Source organism: Pezoporus flaviventris, unplaced genomic scaffold, assembly GCF_033815535.1.
Source record: "Pezoporus flaviventris isolate CSIRO_AGI_PZ_B2104156 unplaced genomic scaffold, CSIRO_AGI_Pfla_v1 ptg000013l, whole genome shotgun sequence".
Lineage (NCBI taxonomy): Eukaryota > Metazoa > Chordata > Aves > Psittaciformes > Psittacidae > Pezoporus > Pezoporus flaviventris.
Window position 1 is genome coordinate 4,230,395 of NW_026892561.1, and position 27,733 is coordinate 4,258,127.

General features: G+C 34.9%; 1 protein-coding gene across 7 annotated transcripts in view; it reads left to right on the top strand.

The window, feature by feature from the left end:
- LOC133268341 (BEN domain-containing protein 5) overlaps positions 1 to 27,733 on the top strand; it is a 951,280-nt gene that overhangs the window by 46,887 nt on the left and 876,660 nt on the right. For all 7 annotated transcript variants that reach the window (XM_061451279.1, XM_061451280.1, XM_061451274.1 and 4 more), the window contains exon 3: positions 1,349 to 1,473. In XM_061451279.1, the coding sequence (XP_061307263.1) occupies positions 1,349 to 1,473 (125 nt within the window). The remainder of the gene's footprint in view (positions 1 to 1,348; positions 1,474 to 27,733) is intronic.

Genomic DNA, 27,733 nt, shown 5'->3' on the forward strand with positions numbered 1-27,733 from the left:
AATATTACTTTTTGGTTTTTTTTGTTGTTGTTGTTTCCTCCCCCCCCCCCCGAATATTTCAAATGGCAAATGTATCCTTCAGGCAAGTATTTAGGAACAGATTGTTAGCATGAAGAGGTTTTCTGCAGAGGGAATTAGGGAAGGGAATTTTCTCCTCAAAAGAAGAATGTGGGTAGGAAAGTACAGGATAACATTAAAAATAAGGAAGACTAAAAATGTTCAATTAGTAAAGCCAGAAACAATTTAGGATAAGGAAGAAATCCTGCAAATATATTGATGAACAGGGTTGAAAATGGGCTTTTCTCGCTGCTTTTGAGACTTGTGCTCATACTAATAGCCTGTTACCAATGACCAGTCACATTGACTGAAGTGGACTTGCAGAGCTCAGGTAGCTCAGATAACACTATAAGTAATTATTTGAACCAAAAAGTATCTATCTAACCCCCAAATATATAAATAACCCTCAAAATCTATCTGAAACCATAAACCCAGGTTTTCAGAGCTATTTTTTCTTAATAGGTATAATATATCATGTGAGCTAAAGCATGGCCCTGTCTTACAAGACCTGATGAGATGGGTTTTGGATTGGGTCAGGAAAATGTGAAGTCTCATTTTCGTAGTGTAGAAATGGACAGTCAAACCCCTGTCTTTAAAAGACTTGGCAGACTTCAAAGGAAAAATGCCAATTTAACAATTTAAAAACACTTAGCAAGTTTTCCCAGTGTTGAACTTCATTTCTGTAGCCAGGGTGGTTGCTTGCTAAATAATGCCATAGGGGACAATGTAGCTCTGACTATATTTAAAAATATTATTCCATGAAATTCACCAGGAAAAAGCTGAAGCAAAATCTTGCAGCCTCTGTGTCTTTGGAAGGAGGTGATAGTGGCCGCAGATAGTGAAGTATTAAGGTAGCTTTTGAACCACAAAGAAAGTGAAGGCTGGCCCATCTATGGGGAGAGAGGGATGCTCGGAGAACCAGCCAGAGAATGAAATCCATACAGGTGGGGGCTAAAAGAGGTGCAGAGGGGAGGGTAGGGGGAGGAAAGGGAAACAAAAGGATGTTAGGACACTTAAGTAGAATACTCAGATAAGTGAAGACAAAAAGTCAACTTGATCAAATAATAAAAATCCAATTTGTCTTCTTTTTGGTATATTAATATGCATGTAACTCATTGGTATGTATTTTATTTTGTGACTATGATTAAGTCTTTTAATAATAATTCTGAACTGTTACAAGGGTTATTATACTAGTATGTTTTAATCAACAGAGGCAGAAGGTCTTACATTTTTTCTCAGTGTAGTTCCAGTCATTCATTAATATTCATTCTTTTTCATATGTTCTTGGTAGGTAACCTTGGACGGGTGGACCACATCACAGAGTTCGAGTATGACCTGTTCATTAGACCAGATACTTGTAACCCACGCTTTCGAGTTTGGTTCAACTTCACTGTTGAAAATGTAAAAGAGTCACAGGTAAGTTATACTAAAGTAGATAGCATGACAGCTTTAAAAATTGCTTACTCCAGAATATAGTTTCATAAACAAAAAGAGATGATATCCAGCATTTATAAGTACAAATTTACTGTAAAATATATTTTCATTCTTTGAATTTTTGTAAGTAAAAGGAGACTTCAGCATGACTGGATATCACCGTGGTTTTCAGCTATCCAAGACAGGACATAATTACAAAGGCAGCATAACGTTTTCCACCTAACTGGAGTTGTATTAGTAAAAGCTGCGATATGTTTATGTTAATATGTGCAAACCAAATATATCTGTTAATACATGAAAAAGAAGTCCATCATAGCTGTTCAAGTATTATCACTCATTTAATACATGCAGAACAATGTATTACTCTAGTGACTTGTAGAGTTGCCTGCCAATGTGTCCCTTGTGAAAGAGGTTTGAATGTGAAACAACTTGATAGGCAACTATTTCACCTGCTTTTAAAGGATGTTTATTTGCAGTAAAAAAAATTTGCATGAGAAAGAAACTTTCTTGCTCCATTTTCTCACTTATCTTTAAGAAAAAAAAGAAGTTATGTACATTCACTTTGACAAACCAAAAACGATTTAATTCCACTTTTCACACCCACCTTGTGTTTTATTCTGGTGTTCTGTCTTAGTTTATCATAATCAGACTGTCATTTTCACTTAATGGAAAGAAAACATATTTAGTAAGAGAAAAAAACTGCAGAAGCTTGATATTGGTATTCCTGCGAGACTAATATCTTAATACCCACCACTGTACCATTCCTGTTACAACTAGAAATCATCAAATTGTTTATCTGTTTTCCTGGAGCCTGATACTTTATCAGACAGACCCTTTCCTCTGCTGTGCCTTACTCATCTATGATCAAATTATATAGTCATGAGAAGAATGGGAATCTGTCTCAAGGATGCAAAGAGATCTGGTAGAAAGATACAATATATATCTAGTGCTTACAGGATATTTGTTTTCATGGTTGTCTACATGAAAGAGAATGGTTTCACTATTAAGTTTGACTTGTGAGGTCTGTTTTTATAATGTGTGTTCCTATAATCTTTTTTTCATCTCTCCAATTTCCGTTAAAATGAGACCTGCATGAACGTAATCTAGTCTGGAACCTTTTTTAGGTCTTTGTACTAGAGGACACTGGCAGTATTAGTCATTGCAGCTGAGCTATATTAAATGAATGTTAGAAATTGCTACATCAAACATACTGTGCAATCTGGTTTGTGCATTTTAGTTATAGTCTTTTATGTATTACTAAAAGATAATAACAAGGAAACTCATACTAATCAGTGTTGCTTAAAAATGTTGCAGTAATACACAGGTAACTTTGATCACTTTATGTGTAAATGTAGATCTTTTAATAACTCTATATAAATAATTACCTGTATAATATTATATTTATTTTGATGTATCATATAGGTGATGTGGGACAAAGGCAGATCCAGGTCTGGTTTCAGCCGTTTAAATGAGGATTCAAAAGGAGTAGCTGCTTTTATTACTTTTATATATCATCTGTATTACATTTCCTTCTCACTGTTCTTCATCCTTCTGCTTCAAATTCTTACACAACTTTCTTTACTTAGATTTGAAGACTGTCTTCTCATTATATCTCCGCTTTTGTATGACGTTTCACACTAAAGCTTTTTCTCAGAAAGAAATTCATTTCAGTAGTATCATCAAGAAAACAAGAAACCTTCCTTTATTAACTGCATTAGAAATTATCCATTCTGTTTTTCTCTTGTTGCATCAGACCAATCATTGACATCCAGCAGTGGACAAATGGATTAAAAAATGAATGAAGAAGACAGAGTGTAAAAACAACAGCCATACAAATTCTAGGAACACAGAATTTTACCGTATGTACTTATGATTTAGGTTTCAGTTCTACTATGATAGTAGTGCAGTTTTTGCAATTCGATTAGTGTAGTATTTTGTTATGAATGCAGCAATAGATAAAAGACCTACCAGAACTTTAAGTATTTAAGTATTTTTCCACTTTGGGGCTTTTGGACTTTCATCATAAATGAAAATGTGAACAGCAGGTTGAAGGAGGTGATCTTGCCCCTCTACTCTGCTCTTGTGAGACCTCACTTGGGAGCACTGTGTGCAGTTCTGGTGCCCTCAATATAAGGACATGGAGCTGTTGGATCAAGTCCAGAGGATGGCCATAGGTATGTCAAGGGGCTTGAATATCTCCTGTAGGAAGACAGGCTGAGAAATTCAGGGCTGTTCAGCCTGGAGCAGAGAAGACTGCGTGGAGACCTCATAGCAGCCTTCCAGTATCTGAAAGGGGCCTACAAAGATGCTGGAAAGGGACTCTTCATCAAGGACTGTAGTGATAGGACAAGGGGTAACGGGTTTAAACTTAAACAGGGAAAGTTTGAGTTAGATATAAGGAAGAATTACTTTACCGTGAGGGTGGTGAGGCACTGGAACAGGTTACTCAAAGAAGTGGTAAATGCTCTATCCCTGACAAGTTGGACATGAGCCTTGGGCAACATGATCTAGTGAAAGGTGTCCCTGCCCATGGCAATGGGTTTGGGAACTACATGATCTTAAGGTCCTTTCCAGCCCTAACCATTCTATGATTCTATAAGTGAATCTGCCCAGCACTTTGATAATTAGCCCAGATTTCCAAGGACACAATGCTTACATGATCATACTGTCTACTTGCTAGCTGAGGTTTTTGTGTGGCTCTTGATCTTTCTCCTCTCCTTTCTCCTTTAATATCTTCTTAACTCTGGCAGTTTCAGCACCCCTGGACAGGGATTCCTGTAAGTTTCAGGAAAGCATGCTGCCTAATGGGCAAGAGACCCTTTAGTGTTCCCACTGGCAGACAGGCTATATTATGCGGTCATTTGTTATTAAACATCAGAGAATCCACAGAGGAGATGCCTAGGAGAAAGTACATATTGGAATTTGCATTTTTAAGATACTGGAGAATACAACCATGAAATCCAAATCCATAGTAGTTTTGCTTCTTGCAGAACTTCTTTGTTTTATTATTATTATTCCTCTTCCAGTTCCTTCAATATCTTCTTTATAATGTGGAACTTAAAATTCAATGGACAATTCTGAGTATACTAACATCCCAACTTGCAGAGAAGGGACTGTAGTCCCTTTGCACTGTTCCTGTCTTGGTATAGACAGCTGAAAATTGCAGCAGCCTTTTGTTGCTGAATCACTATGGAAACTCATGCCCAGTGTGTTTTTCACTATCATACATAAGTCTTTTTCAGAATGATTGCTTCCTTCCTCCTGTTAGTTATGTCTTAGGTTACTGTTGTGCTTCAGTAACAAGGGCAGGTAATAGAGCTAAGTTCTGTAGCTCAGCAGGGAGAACCCTAATCTTTTCAGAATTATTTTTAGACTTTTATTATAAACTCAGTGTTTTTTTGATGTTCATTTCCCTATGTTATGGTAGAACCAGTAGGCTATTTGTTTTTTTTTTTTTATTTAGAAGTTGGTAAATTAACTTCTTCCTCATTATGATTTGGATTTCTACATCAGACATTTTATGCTGCTAGTTTTATTTTATAATTTTTCAGCAAGGAAAACATCAAAAGAAATAGCTAATGGTTAATATTTAGGGGAAAAAAGAACCATCATGTAAGATACCTGAGAGATGTAAAATTTGATCTTTTGGTCTCTTCACATGGTTTCTGACTTGTGAGTCTGTTGATAAGATTGGAGTTGTGGATTTTTTTTTCTCATTTGTTCAGTGAATTCAGTTAGCACCAATTTTGGGCAAAAACCAAACCGAGACACAAAGAAACCGATATGTTATATATAAGGACTATAATCATGCAATGACTACTCTTACAATAACCATGAAAGAGAGAATAAAGGAAATAGGATTTGCTGTGGAACATGTGGTCTCATGGGCAAAGCCTCCAGTTTCTTTGTGGATATACATGTCCCAGGCTGCTATTTCTGGATAATGCTCTTTATTGGTTTGTTTCCTATTAACTTCAGTCGTGGCCCTTACAACACTGTCTGCAATTTGGCTAAATTCCTTCTCTGTGCAACCAGAAATTGGATGAACAAATGTCATTTCCAAATTGCATTGCAAGTGTTTATAAATAGACACTGCTTCAGGTGCATGATTACTTCTGAACTAGAATGTCTTTAAAGGTGTTAGTAGCAACAGTGATTCATTTGAGATTTGGGTAAAAAAAAGAAATGTGTGTACGTGCAAAAAATTATAAAAATATGCTAGTTTACCAATATTGGAGGATTTTACAGGTGAAAAGAATGATTATTTCTCTTGGGGATGTAGCCAGAAATTTTAAAGTAGGTGGCCAGAAATTTTAAAGTAGGTGACGCTCACTGTTCCAGACACTGGAGCCACACTAGAAAAGAATCTCTGTCCTGGAAAAGAAAGATAGGAGGTGCATACAACTGAAGTGATGAAAGTATTAAAAAAATATCTGTGAAGATTTTAATTACCCTAACAAACAGCAGCCATATTATACCAATCAGTAATGAACATCTAGGCCACATGGTATATTCTGTATGTGTATGTACCCTAAACAACTCTGCTGTGATGAATCATGTTCAGAAATGGTATTTTCACCGAGATTAAAAAAAGAATTTCCAACATAAGGGGTTTCCTAATAGTGCCAAATTTTGTTCTGTAAGTGTTGATAAACACATTTGGAGTTCTTCATCACAAAGGTACTGACAAAATATACCAAAAAAGATGAGGAGAAGAACGGGCATTTGGCAGCTAAGATTTGATCGTTACTTACAGTTAATAAATCGATCCAGACTGAGGTCAAAATCAAAGAACCAAATGTTATTTACTTCAAAGGCATTCTCCCTGTTACATCAGTTGCAGTTGGATTGAGGCTAGAATTTTGACTCAAGATTATTTTCTTTTTTGTTATGTATATGTATGGATCAGGAAAAAGGATAGCCTGTTCTTCTTTAGGAATTTAAGTGGGATGCCAGGGTCAGACAGATAATGTCATAGCTGGACATTTTTATGAACGTGTGGAGCTCTCTTTTATTTTGTCCTGCACTGTTTTATAAAATAAAAAAGGCTGTAAAATCTTTGTTGTCTTTAATGGAATAGTTTTTCAGGAGCAATTTATTATTGAAATCAGATTTTATAGTTTGTTCAGGCCTCTTATTACTGTCCTAAAACAACGCAATGATCCTTAGTGGACAACTGTTTGTGATGTTTCAGATGTGATTGTATAAAGATACGAATAATTTGTGTATAGGGAGGGATAATGTCTTTCATTGTACCAGTTGATGCATTTTGGAGGAACATGGAGAAATAAAGCAAAAACAGGCATGATCTGAGGTACTCAACTGCTTTTTCTGTTGTAAGAACTCATCATGCAGTTAATTCCTTCAGAAGCTGCCTCCGAAGATGGAGTACGGATGACATCAAAAGCAGTCTACAGTTGGAAACAGGCTACCCTTTTACTTTTTTCTTCTTAAGCAGACATTCTTCACTCTACTGTCATTTGATGATATGTTACTGGTATCAAGATGCATTATAACATCTAACAGTCTTTCCAGTTTATCTTTTTAGAAGACAGCTATTTTCTTTACTGTGCATCAAAGGCTATACTGCATTTACCTGGCTTTTGAAAATGCATGTATAAAAGTTGAGATGTTTTTGTAAAGGTGTACAGTTCTGAAATTTGGAAGAATTCCATAATGCATTTTTTGACTTGCAACGTTTTCTAAGAAATCTGATATATGTATTTTCTGTCATGTGTTTCATTACATATACCATCTTACTAAATTAGTCATAAGGCATTCGTTCTTGAATAGCTTGCATCAGTAATGTATTAATACTCTTAACGGTCAGCTCCTGTAATCTCTCTATAATAATTTGTGAGGAGAATTGCTACGTTATTTAAATTTTACCTGTTTTGGGAGACTTCAGCTGTTACCTATCTTTATGTGCTCTTCTTATGTTAATTTTTAGTGTGCTACAAAGATACCTCTACCTCTTCCTTTATTTTGGTATTTTATTCACCCTTTGCACAGGTAGACAAAATGTGATCTTTTTCATGTATCAGTTTTGTTTTGTCATACAAATTTATTTTGTTTCCTGACTTCTGGTACTTCTCTTGAAAAGGTTAAAGGTAAAGGTTACTGATACCTGTGCACTGCCTATCCAAGCATATTTAATGAATTAAAGTTTAGAAATTTCAAACTTGGGAGTTTCTAACAAATAGGCATATAGAACTAATAAGCAATCTGAACAAAGCCATCACTTGAAATGGTTTCACTGATACATCTGAATATAATCCGTGTAAGAACTAGATTACTAAGAATGCATATGTTGGACTGATTTTTGTACTCCATACAACCATCCTGCAGTGTAAAACAGCAGAGTCTTACTGGGACTCAGATGAAGTTGTGCAACATTGTCTGGTTCCAAATCAGAGTCTTGAAAGCATCAGACAAGGTCTGTGTTGCTGAAAAGATAAGTTTTAAAATTATATTGCTCTTATAAATCTGGTTTTAAAGAAGGATTTGGTTAGCTTTTAAAAGAAGCTTGCTATCTAGCAAGCTATAGCATTTCTTGTTCAAATAGGTACATTGTTTTAAATTTGCTGTTTAGAGAAAATGCACATAATTGCCTAATTCCTTTCCTCTCTTTTTATGCACTTATTAAATAGTAAACAATTAAACTGAAATTCAACTTTGTATGAAAACTTTGTGGCAGAAATTTATATCTATTACTGTTACTGCCAGGAAGGTAAAACATGGATGTAGACATAAAAGACAATCTTCATGCAAATAAGCAGAGTGCAATATAAATGTAGGACTGTTCCAGAATGGTTGAGTTTTAAATTTATCCCTGCTGCTGGGTTGATCTACTATCAAAGAAAATTAAATATTTATATTTAAATTTCATGCAAAGTTTTATGGGTGGGTAGTTTAGAGGTTTGTGTTTTTTGTTTTTTGTTTTTTTTGGCAGGAATCAGAATCTCCTATATTAAAAAGAAAATGTGTTGTAGGACTAGAGTGCTTTAGGATTTGGTCATTTGAGTTGTTGAAGCTTCATTCTAACTGATTTTATGCTGTCAAAAGACAGGAACCATTGTAAAACAACTATCAGGTGACAACTAATGTATGCAAAACTCTGTGATTGATTCCTTTTTGTTTTGCAAGTGTCATGAATTTGTATTCTAAGCATTCTTTTCAGAATGCATTTTGTTTAGCATAGATGGTATAAAAATACCAAGAAATACATGTAATTCCAGAAAGGTAGAGGTTTTGTGGATAATTTTCTGTACCAACCCATATATCAGGAGGGTATCACTCTGAGTCTGAAAGTTGGCCTTTTCTTTCCTCCCTAGGCTTTCTACTTCCCTAAATTAAGAAATATGAATCTATTTAGCGGTTCCCAAATAGGCATCTATTTGTCAGTATTTAAATTCCTGTTTCTCTATGATATTTTGAGTATCTGCTATCTCTGAGAAACACTGTGGATACTTTTCAGTTTTACTGCTGTTTTGACTTTATGGCAACTGGTGTGGAGATATTAAACAACAGTTTTCCAGGAAATTTGGTCCTGTTCTACAGATGTCAAAGTCATACCCAAGTATCAAGCTGACTTAGTCTGAATTGTCAGTCTTTACCTTTGTGCTGCTGTTCATCTATTTGGTTGAGTAAAATGAAATTAATTTTAATTTGTTTGTTAACTCTTGGTGATGAAGGCTCTCGACTCCTCTTTCTTCAAGTCCATGTTCGTATGTGTCCATTGCTAGTTCATGCATTTGAAATAGGGGTCCTTCAGTCAACAGTGATATCTGAATTCGCATCTGTGTCTTGAAAGCACTTGGGCCATTCCTCCAAAGCCATAAAGGACTGAATGGTTTTTGTCATCCCATGTTTCCAGCTCACATTGCTGTTTTGATTTTAAGATGAAACTGTAAGTAGCATCACTCTTATGAGTTTGAATTCACTGCTTATTGTAATTTTAGTATTTAGTTAGAGCAGTAGAAATTTTTTATTTATTCTTTTGTTTGTTCTTGGCTACCAAATAGTGAGTTTCAGTTCTTGCAGGTGAACGTGATTTAAATTCTGACATTCATCTAAGGCCATTGGGTTTATCAGTCATTATCATTTACTGTTTTATTTTGCCTTGGAGAAAGGCATATACTGCAGAACTGTTGAAGTTATAATTCCTTTTCTAAGCAAGTTTAAAAAGGAAGTGAATTTCTCTTGAAATATTTTCATCTGGAAAAATCAGTTTCTAAAGCAGTTAAATAAATGTAATCTGAATTAGAGAATGCTTTGAAAATTCTCTAGTGTTTACTAGCTAATGTGACAACAGTTGAAACAAAATTAGAGTTATGTATTTGTATCCTTTGGGGTGTATCTATCTTTCAGAATCTAGAAGCAGCAAAAACTTTCTGTTAGTTTTTGTTTAGTTTGACAGCATCATTGTGTACTACAATGTTACACAGCATGTACTGCACTGGCAAAGTCCCTTAAAGCTATATTTGAGTCTATATGTGTATTTTATATATGCATATATGTATCTGTCTGCCTTGAAAGCATGAGAGGCTGAGCTGAGTGCATTTGGACAGTATCTTTTACATAGCTGTGGTTACTACAGGGCAAAAAGACTTTTTTTATATAGCACATGCCATTCAATTTGTTAAAAAAAGAAGGAGGAAAGATGGTGGAGCCAGATTCCTGAGGCAAATTTTGTTAAGATCTTATGGTACCATAGCAGTGATAATATGGATCCATTACTTTGTATAAGGGAAGGGCTTGAGTGTCTGAAACCATAGTGGATTATTGCAAAGGAGCCTTTGAACTTTTTAAAAGTAGTTTCACTGATCTCTGTGATGGAAGGTGATGCAATTTTGTTGGAAGTCAAAAGTGCACAGGGTTAGATGATACATATAGTGATTGAAGCAATTATTTATTTACTGAGGAAGCCATATGAAATGTTAATTAAATAAAGAAACAAAGTGATGACATTTAAAATAGATTGCATGTTCATCTCAACATTTTAAAAAAAGAATAATCAATTGAACAGACTGCAGTTTTGAAGAAAAATAATTTTGCCATTTTGGAAACTTGTGCCTATATTGGTCATGTATAAAATTAGATTTATAAATGATGATTCTTCCAAGTTGGAATCCTTTCAAGTACATATAATTTTATTTTGGATCAATAATTCAGTTGTGCTTGGAATAGATTGAGGGTGTATGTGAAGCTTTGGTAAGTGCAATACAGTGTGCATCTCCATGAAATTATCCAAAGCTGTCATGACATGTATCATCCTTTAAAGCATAATGAATACAGATAGGTTAGCAAACATAGACAGTATTCAGTGTTAGCAAAACAACTGCTGTCCTGGTGAAATATCCTCTCTTGGCAAGACAGTGTTAAATTTATAAACTTTTTCTGTTGCAGGTGTCTCTAAGAACATTTTAGATGTCAGTGCGTGGTAATTATTGCATGCATACTCTATGTTTCAGATTTAACACTGGCTTTTGCTTCCAGGAAACTAATGGCCAGGTGTGTTTAATTTCATATTATGGTGACATCTGTCACTCAAAATGTCAAAAATACATTATAAATGCCATAAACAAAATCAGCACTATGATGATCTTGATGTCAGGGATGTGACAGGATTACTTTTCTGTCAGTTTAAAAACTTTTTTATTTATGATTAAATACCCCTCTTTTTTTCAGTCTCAGTGGTAATTCTCTTCCATGCAAATTTGGTTTCATTCTGCTTTTATTACCGAAGATCCTTTGCATCACAATGCAGAAGCACAGAATTTAAGTATAAGAAAAAATACTTACACTAAATGTTTTAAGCTTTCCCAATTTTTGATTTTTGTATCTTTCTTATGCAGAAACACCCTGTATTTGAGCCATGGCATTTTGAGATACTGTGCAGAAATTGTTGGAACCTGAAGAAAAAAACAAACCAAAATATATGTAGGTTAATTCATGTTACTGGGGGAGGGAAACCATTTGCACTTTAAATGACAGGGCAGAAAAAGAGAAGGTAGTGCTGAGAAGCTGTAGAAAGTTGTGTGTTTTCTTTCCACCAAGGAAGCCTAAGAATGAAATAGTAGATATTCTATAAGAGGTAATTAGTTTGGAATTAGTTAGGAAAAAGCAGTATTCTGCCTGATGATTGTGGTTGAATGTGTTGAGCATATGGCTCCAGTAATCCTCTATTCTGCTATCAACTGTTGGCAATGGAACTAAAGAGCTACATCTTGTAACACAATTCCTTCATTATTGTTTTATGCTGCCTGTGATTTTAACATGAACCCGATATGAACCCAATAATGGGTCACTGTGCACAGAGTGTCCTTACATATCTATACCTTAAAATAAGTGAAAGAAAAAGCAGAGAATACTTGAATTTTTATAATGAAAATGAGAAACAGAAAATAGGAAATTTTAGTATTGAGAGGATAAATGAATTCCTGAAAGTTAGTGTTGTGTTTTAGTGTAGGCAGTAAGAGCCTCCCTCTTTGCTTCTGTGGAACCTGTTAAAATGGAGGAAAGGTGCTGTGAAGAGTGGTAAATCTTTCACTGATCTTGAGCGACTATTAGCTCCATCAGAATCAGATACCAGGTGCCAAAAAGATTATTGTGCTTTGTTGAAAAGATTGCACATTTGAGAAAACCTCTTAGTGTGGATTTCTTGTCTTTATCAACTACTAACTCATTTTTAATCCCAGCATTCAGCAAAATATTCAGCAATTTTCTTAAACACCCAAATGTAACTCAGGGTTTGCGAATCCAAACCATACAGTTCTTGGATTGTACAAGAGAGGCGCTGAGTAAGTCTTGATTGAATTAACCTGTCTCACTAAAGATGATAGAAACTTTTCTTCTTTGTAGCGTATAGTGTCAATACTGTTCATTCCAGGAGATAGGCAGTACTCCAGAACATGGAACGAACTGCCCTGTGATCCTGAAGGAGACTAGTCTGATAATGGAAAGATGGTGAAAAAGCGATCCACTGTCATCCTTCCTCCCAGTGCCCTTGATCCCACTGTTTCTACAGCCACTGTAATTAACTCTATCTTCTCACTTATGCTATTTTCTTGGTTGTGGCTTTACCGTGAAAGTAAAGAGTCGGCACAGCAGGTCAGATTAAGAAGCTGTGTAGTCTGGTGTCCTAGTCTGGTATCTGGTATCTGGTATCCTAATCTAGACAATGGTCAGTAGCTGATGCTTAAAAAGATATTAGTAATAACTAGGAAAGTATAAAATAACCCTTACGTTCAGTTCCTGTGTCAGTGGTACAGGCAAGACTGACCTGCGTGTTACAGGGTGCGTGAGTTACAGGAAAACCCTGGCACCCTCTAGGCCAGCCTTGCAATTTTTCCTCACGCATTGTGTATTGTGGTACCTCAGAACTGTGAGTTCTCAACAGTCTAAATGGTGCAGGCTGTTAGAAGTCACCAGTTCATTGTAATGGTTGCCTCCAGATTGGTGTTTTTAGCAGGCATAGGTGAACTTTATCACTCATATCATCCTCATTTAATCTGATCAAATTTATTGTGATTTTGCAGCCCAATTATGCAGTTTGTATAAATGTGTTAATCTTTTTTTAAAATAACCTGATTAATAGTTATTTTTTGTTGTTATTAGGAATGTTAATAATTTTATTCTGCTTTCTTCAATTGTGATTTTATAAACTTCATATTTCCCCTTATTCATACAGTTTACTCAAGTTAGTGAATTTTAGTGTATTTAGTTTCTTCTTCTGCACTCCTCCCATCTCTGCTTGGAGGAGCTTTAAAAAGCCTGGATATTTTCTATGTTTGCCAATAATTTTGAAAAACAGATAAGGATATTTTCTAGGAAAAAAAAAGATATATATATGCACATCAAATTGAGTTCTGCACAAAAAGTTGTGGGTTTTTCTGTTGCTTGGTTGTTTTTTTTCTTCCATTAGGATCTGAAAATAGCATTTGTCTGGTTTATGGTAGAATGAGGTAGCATAACTCCCATTGATTGCAGAGGTAGCAAAGTTCTATTTATCAAAGGTCCAATGTTAAATGCCCCTGAAAATTCCATCTTAATTAAATATCTTGTTCGATTGCTATACTGCTTCTAAGTGAATGCTTAAATTTATAGAATTCCGGAGGTATCAAACATTAAGATACATATTTTCCATTTTTTTTAAGGGACAGAGAGTAAAATACTCATGGTTTGTAGCAACTTTTCTTTGGAAGATTTACTGTAAAGATGACCCAAGGTATATATAGTTAAAAATTATGTTTCTTCAAACAAAACATATTTTAATCCTTCTTTTGAAGAGGCTGTGAAACACTCCGTAAAGCGAGTGTGCAGGTTTTTGCCATCAGAAATTAAGGGAAAATAACACTGGGCTTATATACTGACCCATAAGTAGAACTTCTGTGTTTTTAATACATAACATGGTATATTAAACTCTGTACAATTACATTGATTGAGTAGAGTTACATCGCTATACTATCTGGCCTGTAAACCTTAAACAGACAATATCTGCTGTTACACCACTGCTCATGATGGCTCTGATAATCTTTTTGTGAATTGAGAAGCTGTATGGAAGCTTCTAATTTTCATAGTAGCACTACCATGATGAACTGTAGCTCCTTACTGTAAACTGATGGCAGCTGTTAATACTATTACAGGCAGAGACTTTTTATTTAAGGGAAACATTAGGCAGTAACTGGTAGATTTCTGACACAGTATTACATAAAGCTTCCTGTTAGGAAGGAGAGCAAAGAGAAATGGATTTGAACCCATTAGTATCAGAATTACGTGTCAAAAAGCTAGAGCAGAGTTCAATTTATTTCTGCAATAAAGTGTAAGCTAGAGATTGACTTGACAATTATTTTACCTTACATTGCTTTGGTTGTTCTGAGATGACTATTCCAACATCAAATCATCTTGTTTGGACATCTTTTACTGAATAACATGCTAGTCTAAATATGCATTATATTATGTAGGAGCTAAAACTCAGAAGGTTTTTCAAGTAGAAATGAGTTTTTTATTACTATTTTTACTAAAGGATGTATATACAGTGAAACATATTCAGTGTAGATTTAAAACAACTGCATGTGTTCCTGCTAAATCTGCTGTGTGTTGTTGAGTAGGGTTTACACTGTCATTGAAAGGATAATCTTTCTGAAGCTTTTAGTAGCTTGGTATAAGCAATATAAATAATCTGCCCCAAAACATTTGTCTCCTCTAAGCCAGTCACTGAGCAGGGTTGTTGCTTCTGTTTATTAGTCTCCTTTTTCCCTAATTATTTTCCAAAATAAGTCACAACAAATTAGACAACCACTTCCTTATTATAATTTTTAACTTTGAAAATAATATTTTATGAACACTTTTGCACATTTCATACGTATAGCTTCCAGCTGAACACTGAGTTCCATGAATTCAGATACTTAACCTCGCGCATTATAAGAGACTTCTGCTGGAATGGCAAATGTGACTGTATTTTTCTTGTCTTGAAATAATGATTATCTACAAAATGCTTATTTAATTTACTACGTGTGTAGCATAATTTTTTGAAGGGGTTTGTGTCCATTGTGCTTCTATTTCCTCTGAAAACTCACATGGAGCTTTACAGAAACCTTTTATTAAAATTGTTATAAGTAATGTATTCCAAGAGTGTGTGGATTCTCCTAGCAAGTTTTCATATGTCTTTGCATACCTTAATGCAGGTCTATGTCATACTCAGTGGTGATGCAGGAAAGCAGAATGCTGCTTTTGTTGAATCCTTCTCTATGTTTGTATTCTTATCTTCTGCTAACTCTGTGAGCAAAACTAATCCCAGCATCTGAGAACTACAGAGTATCGTGGGATTCATGGAAAGACATGCTCGCCCCTGGAAATTTGACACTGGTGCTGAGTACCTCCAGTGTTAGATTTAGAATTGCCTCAGAAGCCAGTTTAGACAGAATATCCTTCCTGGCAGGCATGTGGAATGGCAATTCCATGGGTTTGGAATAGCCAGAATGAAACTGCAATAACTGTACCCTGTGGGTTGTCTCTTCCCTATGGCTGCGGAAGGACCAAGCAAATTTCTTTGAAGCTGAAGTTAATGCAGCTACCTACCTAGGTAAATTGTCATGTTACATGGATTCTGTCTGGCTTTATCACAAAACTAATTTGAGTAATATATATTTATTTTATTGATCAGAAGCCTGCTCATGATAAAAATCAGTCTATAAAAAGAGACTGTATATATGCAGGAAGAGAATTTCTTTTTGCCAGGAATTTCTCATGCATAAATACAAATGAATATTCTAAATGTAAATGTTTGGCTAGATTATTCTTCAGAGACACATATTGATTTCTGTTGCCACCCTTCAGTGAGATTTAGTGTAGATTACTAGGAAACCCTTTCCAAGCACATACAGAAAAAAATATAAAATATGATTTCTCTGACAGTCAGTAAAAAGAGACAGAGGAGACATTAACAAATTAACTGTGTTTACTCCATCTTCACCAGTATAAGAGTCTTTCAGCTTTTGCAAAACTAACTTGCTTGATGCTTATAGTACACAGGTCCATATTGTGCTTGGTGTGCTAGAGAGTATGTTTTCAAATTCATAGTTTAGCAAAAAGTGAAGCTTTACATTTCTTGATTTTAATTTGCATATCTAAATGTAGAGTTGTGGCTCCCTCACCATAGTGGGAAGTACTGTATAATTTTGCAGCTTAGACTATTCTATAATGCAAGTAGTATGAGCCTCGTGGTAAACTGTGTGTGATGGCCAAGTGTAATCCTAAAATATGTTGCATGCAGCTTCATAAATTATTGAATGTTATGGTGGGTTTGATAATTATGGATTATAATAATTTTATACTTCAGTGGTTAAATACAAATCTTGTCCTACAAATAAGATACTTTTTGCTTTTTATTTTCCTTCTTTGTTATTTAGAAGGTGCAAAGATTTCAACAATTCAGTCAGACTGGAGTGTAACCTATGAAGAGTGTGTTTTTCATCAGTGTCTGACAGAGCAGGGTTTTTTCCCGAAGAGTTATCAGAAGTTTTAGTTAATCTGTTTGCTTTAAAATAAAGAAAAGCCCTGCACTTACAAACATTTTAATACTGTTTTTCACCTCTCACTTCTGCTCATCACAGTCACTTGTGTAGTCAGTCTGTTTAGTTTGCAAGTAACCCATAGAGTTAAAATTGCAGTAAATAAAATGCAGTCATTCTTATGTGAAAATAAGAACAAAAGATATGTGACACAACCTGGTAAAAACAATATCCCATATCAGAAAATGAGAAAGAAAACAGCTATAATATACTGGAGAGGAATGCTGGTCTTTGTAGGTCAGTTGTATTTTTAACTGATGCTGATCATGTGAATAGAATTAAAGTTATTTTAAAACTTTCATAATATTTTTATATCTTGCAAGCACTGTTAGATATTAGTGTTGAGTGACGTGCTATAGATGAATGATAATAAATATCAAGTTCGTTTCAGAATTGATAATAAATTATATACAGCAGCTGAACAATTTCAGGTTTCTCAGCTCTCTTAACCTACATTAATTTGTTTTGTAAATGGTTTAAAAATTATTAATGTCATGTCACTTATAAAGTACTGTTAATAAATGTTTAGTTTAACAAATATGTTTTATTATATAGGAGATAACACTACAACATTGCTGTGCATTACAATATTTTAACAAGATTTAAATTACAATTTCTACTGTGCTTGTTCTGTAGGTAATAATAACCACACAGACTTGAAAGCAAACCTTGGCTTTTGTTCTTTCAGGGGAACAGTGATGCTTATGGTTGTATATGGTTAGTAGTAAAGTTACAGATATTAAAATTATACGCCTATGTACCTCTATTTTCTCAAAACATTTGGGAGCATTTGGAATTCAGAGTTTTTATGATCTCTCTCTGATGTACTTCAAGGAAACAAAGCAGAAAGACTTTGGGAGAAATATTAATCTTTGTGGTAAAACTGGCTCTATAAAAAGCCAGACAAGCAGAGGCATTTTAACATAATTTTCTTCTGACTTAATCTTAATTTTATCACTTTGCCAAACTGTATTCCGTTGCATGAAGTATATGCGGGAGATACTTCTGAATTTGCATTTTCATTAGATTTAACATTCAGCACCTAATGCCATAAATTTGTTTTTGAAACTCTTTAATTCCCCAGAGTGTTCCAACATATTGAATGCTATTTGCTTTGTATTATGTTGGCAGCAAATCTGCAGTGAAAATGCTGTCAATATATATTCATAGCTAACATTGTTAACTAAAAGCAATATTGTTTTTCTATTGTAAGCTGTCACAAATGTTTGGCACCCTGTTGTGGAAGCCAAAAAAATGTCAAAGAAAGGAATGAATATCTCTGAAGAAAAGTGCAGTGATAGTGTCAAGTTTTCTGTATTAAAATACATTCCTCTCTGTACAGACCTTTGCAATTTATGAAATTGTGTTTTGTAGTAAGGTAAAGTTAGAATATTGTGGGAGCATGCAGGCTGTTACAGATACTATGTTAAATGATAGAAGCATAGTAAATGATACAGCCATTTTACTTTCCAATGTAATGTAATGCTTATCAGGTTGTAAAATGTATTCTGCTAAACCCAAAGATTATTTTATTAAAAGGTGTACTATAGATGTGGAAAATGAATGAAAAATATTTTGCAGTTTTGCCTGGTTTTGAAGATGAAATGTATAATTAACAAGAACAAATGCAAAGTTTTTAATGTTCTCCTAGGGACTGTCCTTATCTTTGCGTAAGTCACACTGATTTTGTTTATTTAAATTTGTGTATTGCTTTTCTCAGTCAGTTAATCTTTTTTAATGAAACTGCTATATTTTAGTATCTCTATGCTACAATAAGAATGTCTCAGAACAAAGTATTTCAGAGAACTTCCATGGGGAGAAATGTGTGTAAGAACAAAAAGGAAAAATCTGTCTACCACACAAATAACTGTGTTAGTGCTATAAATAATAAATGCCCCTAGGTTAAAATAAGATGAATGGCAATCTTTTGTGCTACTCTTGCAAATATGTTAAGCCAGGGAACTTGTGACCTAAGCAACGTAAACAGAAACTTCTAGATGAGGTATTCAGAACAGACCCAATGAAGTTCTCTAGCCACAGACTATCTTCCTCTGGTATCAGTTGGAGCTCAGCTAATGGCAATGGAGAATGCTGTGAAAAAGGGGTGCTTGAGACCTGTGCATGGCTTTCACTGGAGTAACAGAGCTTCACAAAGATACAGATTTTCTAGTACTCTCTGCCATCCAAGGTGCTATTTTTCTATATTCACTGGAGTGAAAAGGTTAATCCATGTACAGTTAAATACTGGAAAACCAAGAAATGTTGTAATTCATGACACTTTGTTTCAATCTTTAGAAAACTGGGGTGTTTTCTGAACTTACTGAACCATATCGTGTTAAATATAGGAAACATATTTGGGGAAAATCCTAATACGTTGAATGTCCAATGTAAAGTTGAAAAAGAAACTTAAATATTCAAATCTACTGTTCAGATGCAATCATTGATGAATCTGTTTGACTGCTATTTTTCATCCAGGAATATATTGGTGATATGTATTAACACACTTTATCTTCTCTGATACTGGCACAGATCCCCGATACACACCACCTGATCATACTTGAGTTTTTCCTTGCAGTTGATTTCACCCCCCTACTTATTAAGCTTCTCTGCTTTCTGCACTGGTAGGTTCTCTGCTAGGAGAATACAGGTGCCACAAGTGATTTCACAAGGTCCCTGTTATGGATTCACTATTCTCAAATATCATCTGAGAAGTGCAAAATAACCTGAATTTCCATTGCCTTTAGTGAGATTTCTGTACTGTTAGCCCTTTGGAAAATTGGTCCTTATATTCCCTTGCACCAATCTGTATACATTCTCTCATGTACTTGCCAATCGGGTTGCATAAATTTTCACAGCTTCCTGCAGTGATAATGGAACAATGTATGACAGTGGCATAGTTGTAATGTATGCTGCAAATATCTGAGCATTATGAGGCATTTCAAAAGAAGCATCTGACACTTTATTGTCTTCAGTAAAGAAAGTAGTAGAGACAGATACTTTCTGTTCCTGTTTAGATTCCAGCTCTACGGGGTCATGTTCCTGTGTCCATTCTGAGAAGACACAAGGCAGTCACCACCCATAAATGCAGTACTTTTTTTTCTGTGATTGTCCCAGGAGAAGAGCTTCTGTCAGTAATTACTTCTTTCTCTCAGAAACTGTAAATATGATATATACCTCAACACAAGTAATGTGAGGCAGAAGTGACAGAAATACTGAAGAATGAAAGCACGTACTGATAGCTCCCTTATAATTGATGTTCACAACTGAGTTCTACAAATCATGTTTTGGGTATGTGCTAAATACTTTAAATGGTTTTCTAATGAAAAAGATAATATTTATTTTTCACTGTATATGGAAAATCTTCCTACTTCATATGTTTTGGTTTTACACTGGATGTCTTAGACATGCCTTTTACTGCCTTCACATATAAAAGTCATTTTAGGTGAAAAACAAAGCCAGTTGAATCCTGACATGGACTGAGGGGGACAACTGATCTGTCCCATGACACTCACCCTAATCACTAGAATAGTGTAGCTGACAATGCCAAGAGCCAAGGCTCAATTGCAACACAAGCAAGGAGGACAAAGCGGTCCCACAATTTTTATGGTCTAACCAAATGTGATGACTAGCAAATACTAGAGAGTTTTTTACAGAGTACATCTAAAGAAAATATGCTATGTCTGTCATAAAAATCAGAAACAGAACCTGGCATTCTGTTAAGATGGAAAAGTACAATACACTGAGTGTGCCATCTCTAATATTTTACTTTTCCTTATCCTAATAGCTAGTGTGGTCTAACTTGGAGACAGAAAGCCATGCTTCGTTAATGGGAATGTGAAACTTAGAGGGGAATTCTACGGGTGATTCCTAGAGGTGGACACCTACAGTGTCCTCTTGGTAGAGAAAGCAAGAAATGGTAGATAGTGATTTATCTCAAAATAATCTTGTTAACTATACAAAAGGGACTGATATAAGATTAAGAAAGTGACAACTTTGCATAGCCGTTTTCATTACCACACAAGAATATAAATCATCTAGAAAATGTTTTTATATTCAGAACTTATTCAGCACTCGGTATATGAAATTAGTGCTGAGAGACCATCTCACTTTAGCAAAACTGCTGATTAAATGAGGGAAATCTGGAGAGGGACTAACACAAGAAATCTGGAGAGGGACTTCTGACAAGGGCATGTAGTGTCAGGAAAAGGGGGGATGGATTTAAACTGAAAGAGGGTATATTTAGATTAGATTTAAGGAAGAAATCCTTTACTGTGAGGGTGGTGAGACACTGGAACAGAGAATTCCTGGAAGTGTTTAAAACCAGGCTGAATGGGACTTTGAGGAACCTAGTCTAGTGGAAGGTATCCCTGCCCATGGCAGTCGGGGCTTGGAACTAGATATTTTTAAGGTCCCTTCCAACCCTAACCATTCTGTGATTCTGTGGAAAGGAACCTATTAAGTATGTTTGGGTACTAAGTCAGTAAAGAGATTGAACTAGTTGTAAGCATTTCTGACTCATTATTTCTCATATTCTATGCAGCCTGATCTAGGTAACACGTTTTTCCTAAATTTCCCACTAATGTCCAAATTCTTTTTTTTTTTTTTTTTGCTTTTTATCTCTTGATATTCTTCACTAATTGTCATAAATAAATAAAAAAAAACCAAAAAACAAAAACCAAATTGAAATACGCCTGATTGAAGGTATTGCTCTCTGACTCTTTTATTGGCATTCTGTATTATGACCTTACTGCAGATATTTATAAATATTCCAGGTGAATATCCAGCACATTCAAGTCTAAGAGAGACCGTGTCTTGCCCCTGCATTCCTAGTTTTCTAGGTTGTTCCATGAATCTGGGGATGCTTGAGTCTAATGTGCGTGTGGAGAGACAATATATATACAATCTATAATTACATTCACAGGCGAATAGTATCTTTTTAAACACAGTAAAAATCATCATAATTTCTTAAATAGCTCATTAGGTAGGGATTGCTAATACTGAACAGGAGATAGTACTGCATCATACAGACAAAAACGGACTAGTAGTTTTCATCCTTAGTTTGACTCTTCTTCAGTGGTAGAAAGATGCAGGGTCTTTCTGATATAGTTTATCTTATTTTGCATAACAGATTTAATCATTACTATATCCATTTTCCACAGTATCCTGTGTATTGAATCATAGAATGTTTAAATCTTGTACAGGTACGGAATAACTCTGCACAGCTCAACCTACTGTAAAGCTTTGGATTTCTATGCGCCTTTGCAGAATATTCAGAAATGCTCATGAAGATTTAGAAAACAATCTTTCATTTAATCTGGCAGTTAGATTTGTATCATTTCTAGCTATTGTTAGAATTCCTTTTTATTATTTAATATATACTGTGCAGGGGGACCTTCTTCACTATTTTACTTTTTTTACTGTTGGTGTGTTAGATATGAATTTGATGCTGCAGGAAGAATGAAGATGCATAAACTGAATTATTAATCATGCACAAATATTCATTTCTTTTACTTTTCCACATATGGTTGTTTAAACAGTTTAAACACTTATTTTCCTTCTATTACCCTTACGTGAAATAAAATTGGATCTTTTTAATGCTTGAGAATTTAGACTTTATAAAAGATGAAGGCCTGTTGCTTTTGCCCCTTTGGAGAATTGATGTCACAGAAAGGAGCAGGGCATTTTAGAACTTTTCCTATTAGCCAGAATTATGCTTACCACTGCTGAGGAATTTATATGGACGACTCCTCCCAGATGTGTTACCTGCTTTTTCTCCAAGAAGGAATGATTCAGAATTCTCCTCTGGGTGGCTATTGCAACAGTGGAGCACAAAGACTGAGAAATTAATAAAGTAAATAAGAAAGAGAGTAAATATAGACCAAAACTCATTTACGGTTAGAAATAAGAGAGGAATGGTATTAAGGTACATAGATGAAACAAACCAGCACTTATCCATGGTGAAATCTATAAAATGTCTTCGATTGCTCAAGGGATCTTTAGATATAGCATTATTTGCTCTATCTTATGGATGACTTGACCACCTTCACTATGAATTTTTCATGATTTTCCTGACCCAGCAGCTCTTGCCTGTGGAGAAAGTAATACAGTATTGATTTGGGTGTTAGGTTTCTGCCTTTTTTGCCACAACAGGATTTTTGTAGCCTAGAAACCTCAATCCCTGATTACTCATTAGAGACTTGAACAACTTCTCTTAGATCTTGAATGTAAAGGAAGAATCACTTGGTTACTTTTGTCATAGGTAGCTTTTGTAGTGGAATTTCATCTCATCTGGATAATGAGTGGTGTTGTTATTAAGCTTTCCTGATTGAACGGGCACTGCTAGGCCTTCACATTGTAACACACTGCTGTAGGTTTAACAATTAGTGTGTTTTCAGTAAAATTACACTGGTGAATGTGCTTAGAAGCACATTGCAAAACAGCAGAATAAGTAGGGGTCTGTCCTCTGCATTCATCCTGGCACTGATGTCTTGGTGGCTTATTTTCTATGCCTCTTGGGCATATTAGAAAATTGAAAAGAGGCCACGATGTTGCATTTTCTCATTTGAACTGGTTTTTGGTTGTTTTTTTTTTTTTTTTAAATAAAAAATCCATATCTTACGTCCTCTGAAAACTTACTCTCAGCATTGCCATGGAAACGAGATTTTTAAAAAGGACTTAACTGAAATTTAGCAGCAGTTTTTATTTCTTTGTGATTCATACTTCATAAAAATGCAAATGTCACACTATTACTTGTTTTACCTTAATATTTTATACTACCATTTAGTTTTAATTGGTCTCATGTTTTTCTTAATTAAATTTTGAGCTTCTTTGAATGACTTTAAAGTTGTACTCTGGACCTATCAAGCTTTAAATTTTGACTGTGTGACACACAATTTAAGATACTGTCATAGGAGAAAATCAATCATTTCAACCTGTAATCACAAGCACAACAAAGGATTTAGAAGATTTAAAAAACCTCTTGTCCTGACTGGACATTTCTTGGCCTTTATATTCTTCATTTCTAGTAAAGTATCACAGCAGAAAACATTTTATCATTTCTATTTCTTTGTGTTTCACTTTATTCCCTCTAACTATGTGAATTTCTTCAGAGGATAATTAATAATGCTTTCTTAAATAAAACTTTTATGCATAGTTTTCTTCAGAGTTTATGACCTTCTAAAGGTCATAAACTATCCTTCCTGAGATCTAGGCAAAGCACTTGGTTTAGCCAGGCCAGTCCTCTTCCCCACTGGCTTGGCTTTTGGCGCATTAGAGCCTTACACAATAAGCATATAGTCCTTTCATATCTTTTAAAGATCTTGGTATAAATTCTATTTTTATGTTTATATGAACAAAATTTCAAATGTATAGAAGGTGAAAATCAATGCCTTTAGTGCTTTATTCTACACTATCTTGTCATCTACACACAAAATTCTGTATTACAGCTACTCTGATTCTTTGCTTGTGTAATGAGAATCATCCATTGCACCATGTTTTCGTAAACAAAATTTGTATCATTAAGGAAACATATTGTTATGGGCCCTCACTTTCAAGTATAGCTTCATGTTAACTGCTGTAGGCAATGAAGTGTTGGTAAGAAATCCAGTTAAAGCCAGTGTCTTTTTTACAACAGTACTCTGTCCTGTGAAGCCACTATTGCTTCTGTCACTGGCATTGGAAAGAAAAAACCCGATGTGCACCATATACACTAATGGCCTCACTCAGAAATTGTTAGTGCTTACAGCCTGAGCAGTATGGATGATAGATCCCTCAGCACTGAACTGTAAATGAACTGTATTTCCCTTTTTACTGTATTTTTATGTGTATTTTGAGAATGTAAATCAACCTGGAGGAGAGTAATGTAAAATTATTCTTTACTGTAGAAAGGGAAGTGTAATCACAAAGAAAACGCAGAGCTATAGGAAAGTTTCTGCCTTGATGACTTCAGGTTTTTTACGAAGAATAAATATTAAATATTTTTACACCCTTTATCTTACTTACTTGTGATTTGCTTTGTACAAGCTCGTGACTTAGAGACACATATATTGTCCGCTCTCTGAAAAAACCTTGTTCTGATTAAAAGGGTCATGGATGTATGATGTCAAATGATGAAAAGTGTCTCAAACTATATTTGAAGTTCAATTTTATGCAAATTTTTGCTGAGATTAAACAGCATTAAATATTTATAATCATGTAAATAATTGGGTAAGAACTAAGTTTTCCTATCAGTCAATGATTGCATGAATTCAGAATCACAGAATCATAGAATAGTTAGGGTTGGAAAGGACCTTAAGATCATCTAGTTCCAACCCCCCTGCATGGGCAGGGACACCTCCCACTAAACTGTGCCACCCAAGGCTCTGTCCAATTTGACCAGTCTTTGGAATCTACAGAAATATGTTTTAGATATATTTGTAGTCCTTAATGCAAGTGAAAAATGAGTATGTTTATTGCTGAAATTGTCAATTATTTAAATACATGAACCTATTAAATAAATGTATCATCGTTGCCTATACTACAAATGCATTTAAAAGCATAGAAACATGTTGGTCAGGTTCCCAGGGCTGCCCACTCAGATTTCGATGAGTGTGTATAAAAGCTTTCTTTTGTAAACATAGCAAGTCCTGCAGTTTGAGCAGTGTGTTTGCCCATTTTTGCATGCTCAGCTTATGTGCATCTCTCTGAAGATAACTGCTTGACATTCTGGATGGGTTTTACTTCACACAAGAAAAATCAGAATTCTTCAGAATATCATAGTATTGAGAAGCATGCACACATGCGTGCAGTTACAGAAACAATAGTGGGGAGACAAAAAGTATATTTGAAAAGTAATCAAATCAGTTTTTATACTGAAACAGAATTTTTCATCAGGGTCTTTCTTTACAGACACTGCTGCTACTCTATTAATAATCCTACCTAATTGACACTATCCCTAATTGTATTATGTGTATTGTGCTACTTGCAATGTTCAGCTTTTCCTTTTTTAAGTAGCTGTTGTTTCTCCCTCTCTCTAAAGATGAAGAATATTTTTCCAAGTTAATGAGATTCCTGGTTTACTTACATTTGATACATGTTCACTATCTTTCTGTTGTTTTAAAGCATAATTGCTATGAATGTGTTCAACAGTTTGACTTGGGTTCCTCATCCTGTACTCCCTGAGTGAATTAATTAAAAATTGGAGCTTGCCCATAAAAGAGTGAATGAGTAGACTCAGTGCTTGATGTCAGAAATAAAACTGTAAGTTAACATAATTGTGTTTCACCTTCATATTTACTCATTTGTGTGGGCATAAGCATTTTGTTGGCTTTATGCAATATAGTACCTTAACCAGTTTCATTTACATGTTGTTTTTTCGGAAGGCTAAGAGAAAAGTTAATGACTAGATAATGATTTCTTTCTGAAACGCTGAACATCACTTCTAATACTCAATTTGCAGAACATCAGGGTAGAAAACGCATTTCTCACAGTCTTTTTTTTTGTAGCTGTGCTTTATTTGGAAAGAAATTCTCAACACAGAAGATGAGTGATCATTTTGAGTCTAGGTGCTAGGGTGTTATTCCTACATACAGCTATGGTAGAGTGTAACATCTGTAAGCAGCATGATATGCAAAAGTGTTTTCTATCTGTATTATACAAGATACTTCGGTAAAAAACAACAAATACTAATGATCTCTAACATTTCATTTAAAATAACACATATTATAGAGTCAAAATAGCATGGCTTTTATCCTTAAATTTACATAACCAACACAGTATTCTTCTTCTATTTTGACTTCTAACTGCATGGAAAACCAAATGCAGTTCAAGCAGCACATTGCTTGTTATAATTTAGCTTTTTGTGGGGTTGTTTTCCTTGTCCCTAGAGAAACCCAGTATTACATTCAGGATTTGGGTAGGCTTACTGAACAATAAGCAGTTGCTTTGTCTCCATGAGGGATTCTACTACCCAACAGCAAGAGAAAGAGGAGAGTAATTTGACATTTCTATACAGGAACATTGTCTTGCTACTGAATCAAAAGAAGACTTATGTGATTATAGACTGTTTTGATACACATCAAATAGGAAAGTGCTAACTGTGGAGAAGAATGTTGTATCAATTCAGTCCAAGCTGAATCGAATTAAATAGAATAATGAACTAAAAGATGTGCAACTGAGAATTTTGAGAAAGTGGGGCAAGTAGGACATAATGAGAACTTAAGTAATGGTCAGTTGTTGAATATCCTACCACCATCCTGCTCCCCTGCATCAAATATGCAGAAGTAGTAGAATGCTGGACAGGAAAAAAGTTTCTATTGTAGACAGCTGAGTTCTTTACTATCACAAATTCCTAAATGTAACCAACTAACCTTGAAAATGAAGTATTCCTTTAGCAAGCCTCTGCCAGATGTTATTCCTCTGAAAGACAGAGGCCCTCTCCTTTCTTAACTAAATGTATTTATAACCACTTAACCCATTTGTTCTTTTGTTAATATTATTTGTAAGATTAACTGGCAATTCTGCCTCCTTACTGTTACTTTGTATTTATCATATCCATTTCTAGACTTCCTTTTTCCCTACAATAAAGTCAGGCCTTCAAATCTCCTCTGAAATTGTATGCCTTCTTGTCTGCTTATAGCACTTGCATTCATCATTTCTTGTTTCTGTCTGAATCCTTCTGTCTCAATCATGCATGACGAGAAATAAGACTTATTTTTTCTTATTATTTGTTCTGAGTCTTTTGCAATTTTTTCTCCTTACTTCAGATGCAAATTTCTGATATTGTTTCACTTGTATGTTAAGGATATCGGATGTCTTCTGAATGTTTGAACTGATAAGGTCTTCAGTAAAGCTGACCTCAGTGGTTATTTTCCATAATTTCTCAGCATATGCCCTTTTGAAATAAAGGATGTTGTTTGCTAATGTGTTTTCATATATCTTTCTGTTTACTCTGAATGTAAGTAAATCATCATTACTTTCCTTAAGGTATTTTTTTATGACTACTCTTCTGCAATACATCATTTGTGATATACATGTCTTTCACTGTATGGATTTTCCTACTTCTGTTTTCCTCAGTATTGCTATTTATAGTTCTGATGCTCATCCAGCACTTATACACACATTTGCATGATCCTGTGTATTATAACCAAGTCTGCTTAGTTTAAATTATAGCTCTTTTTATCAGCTGTTTG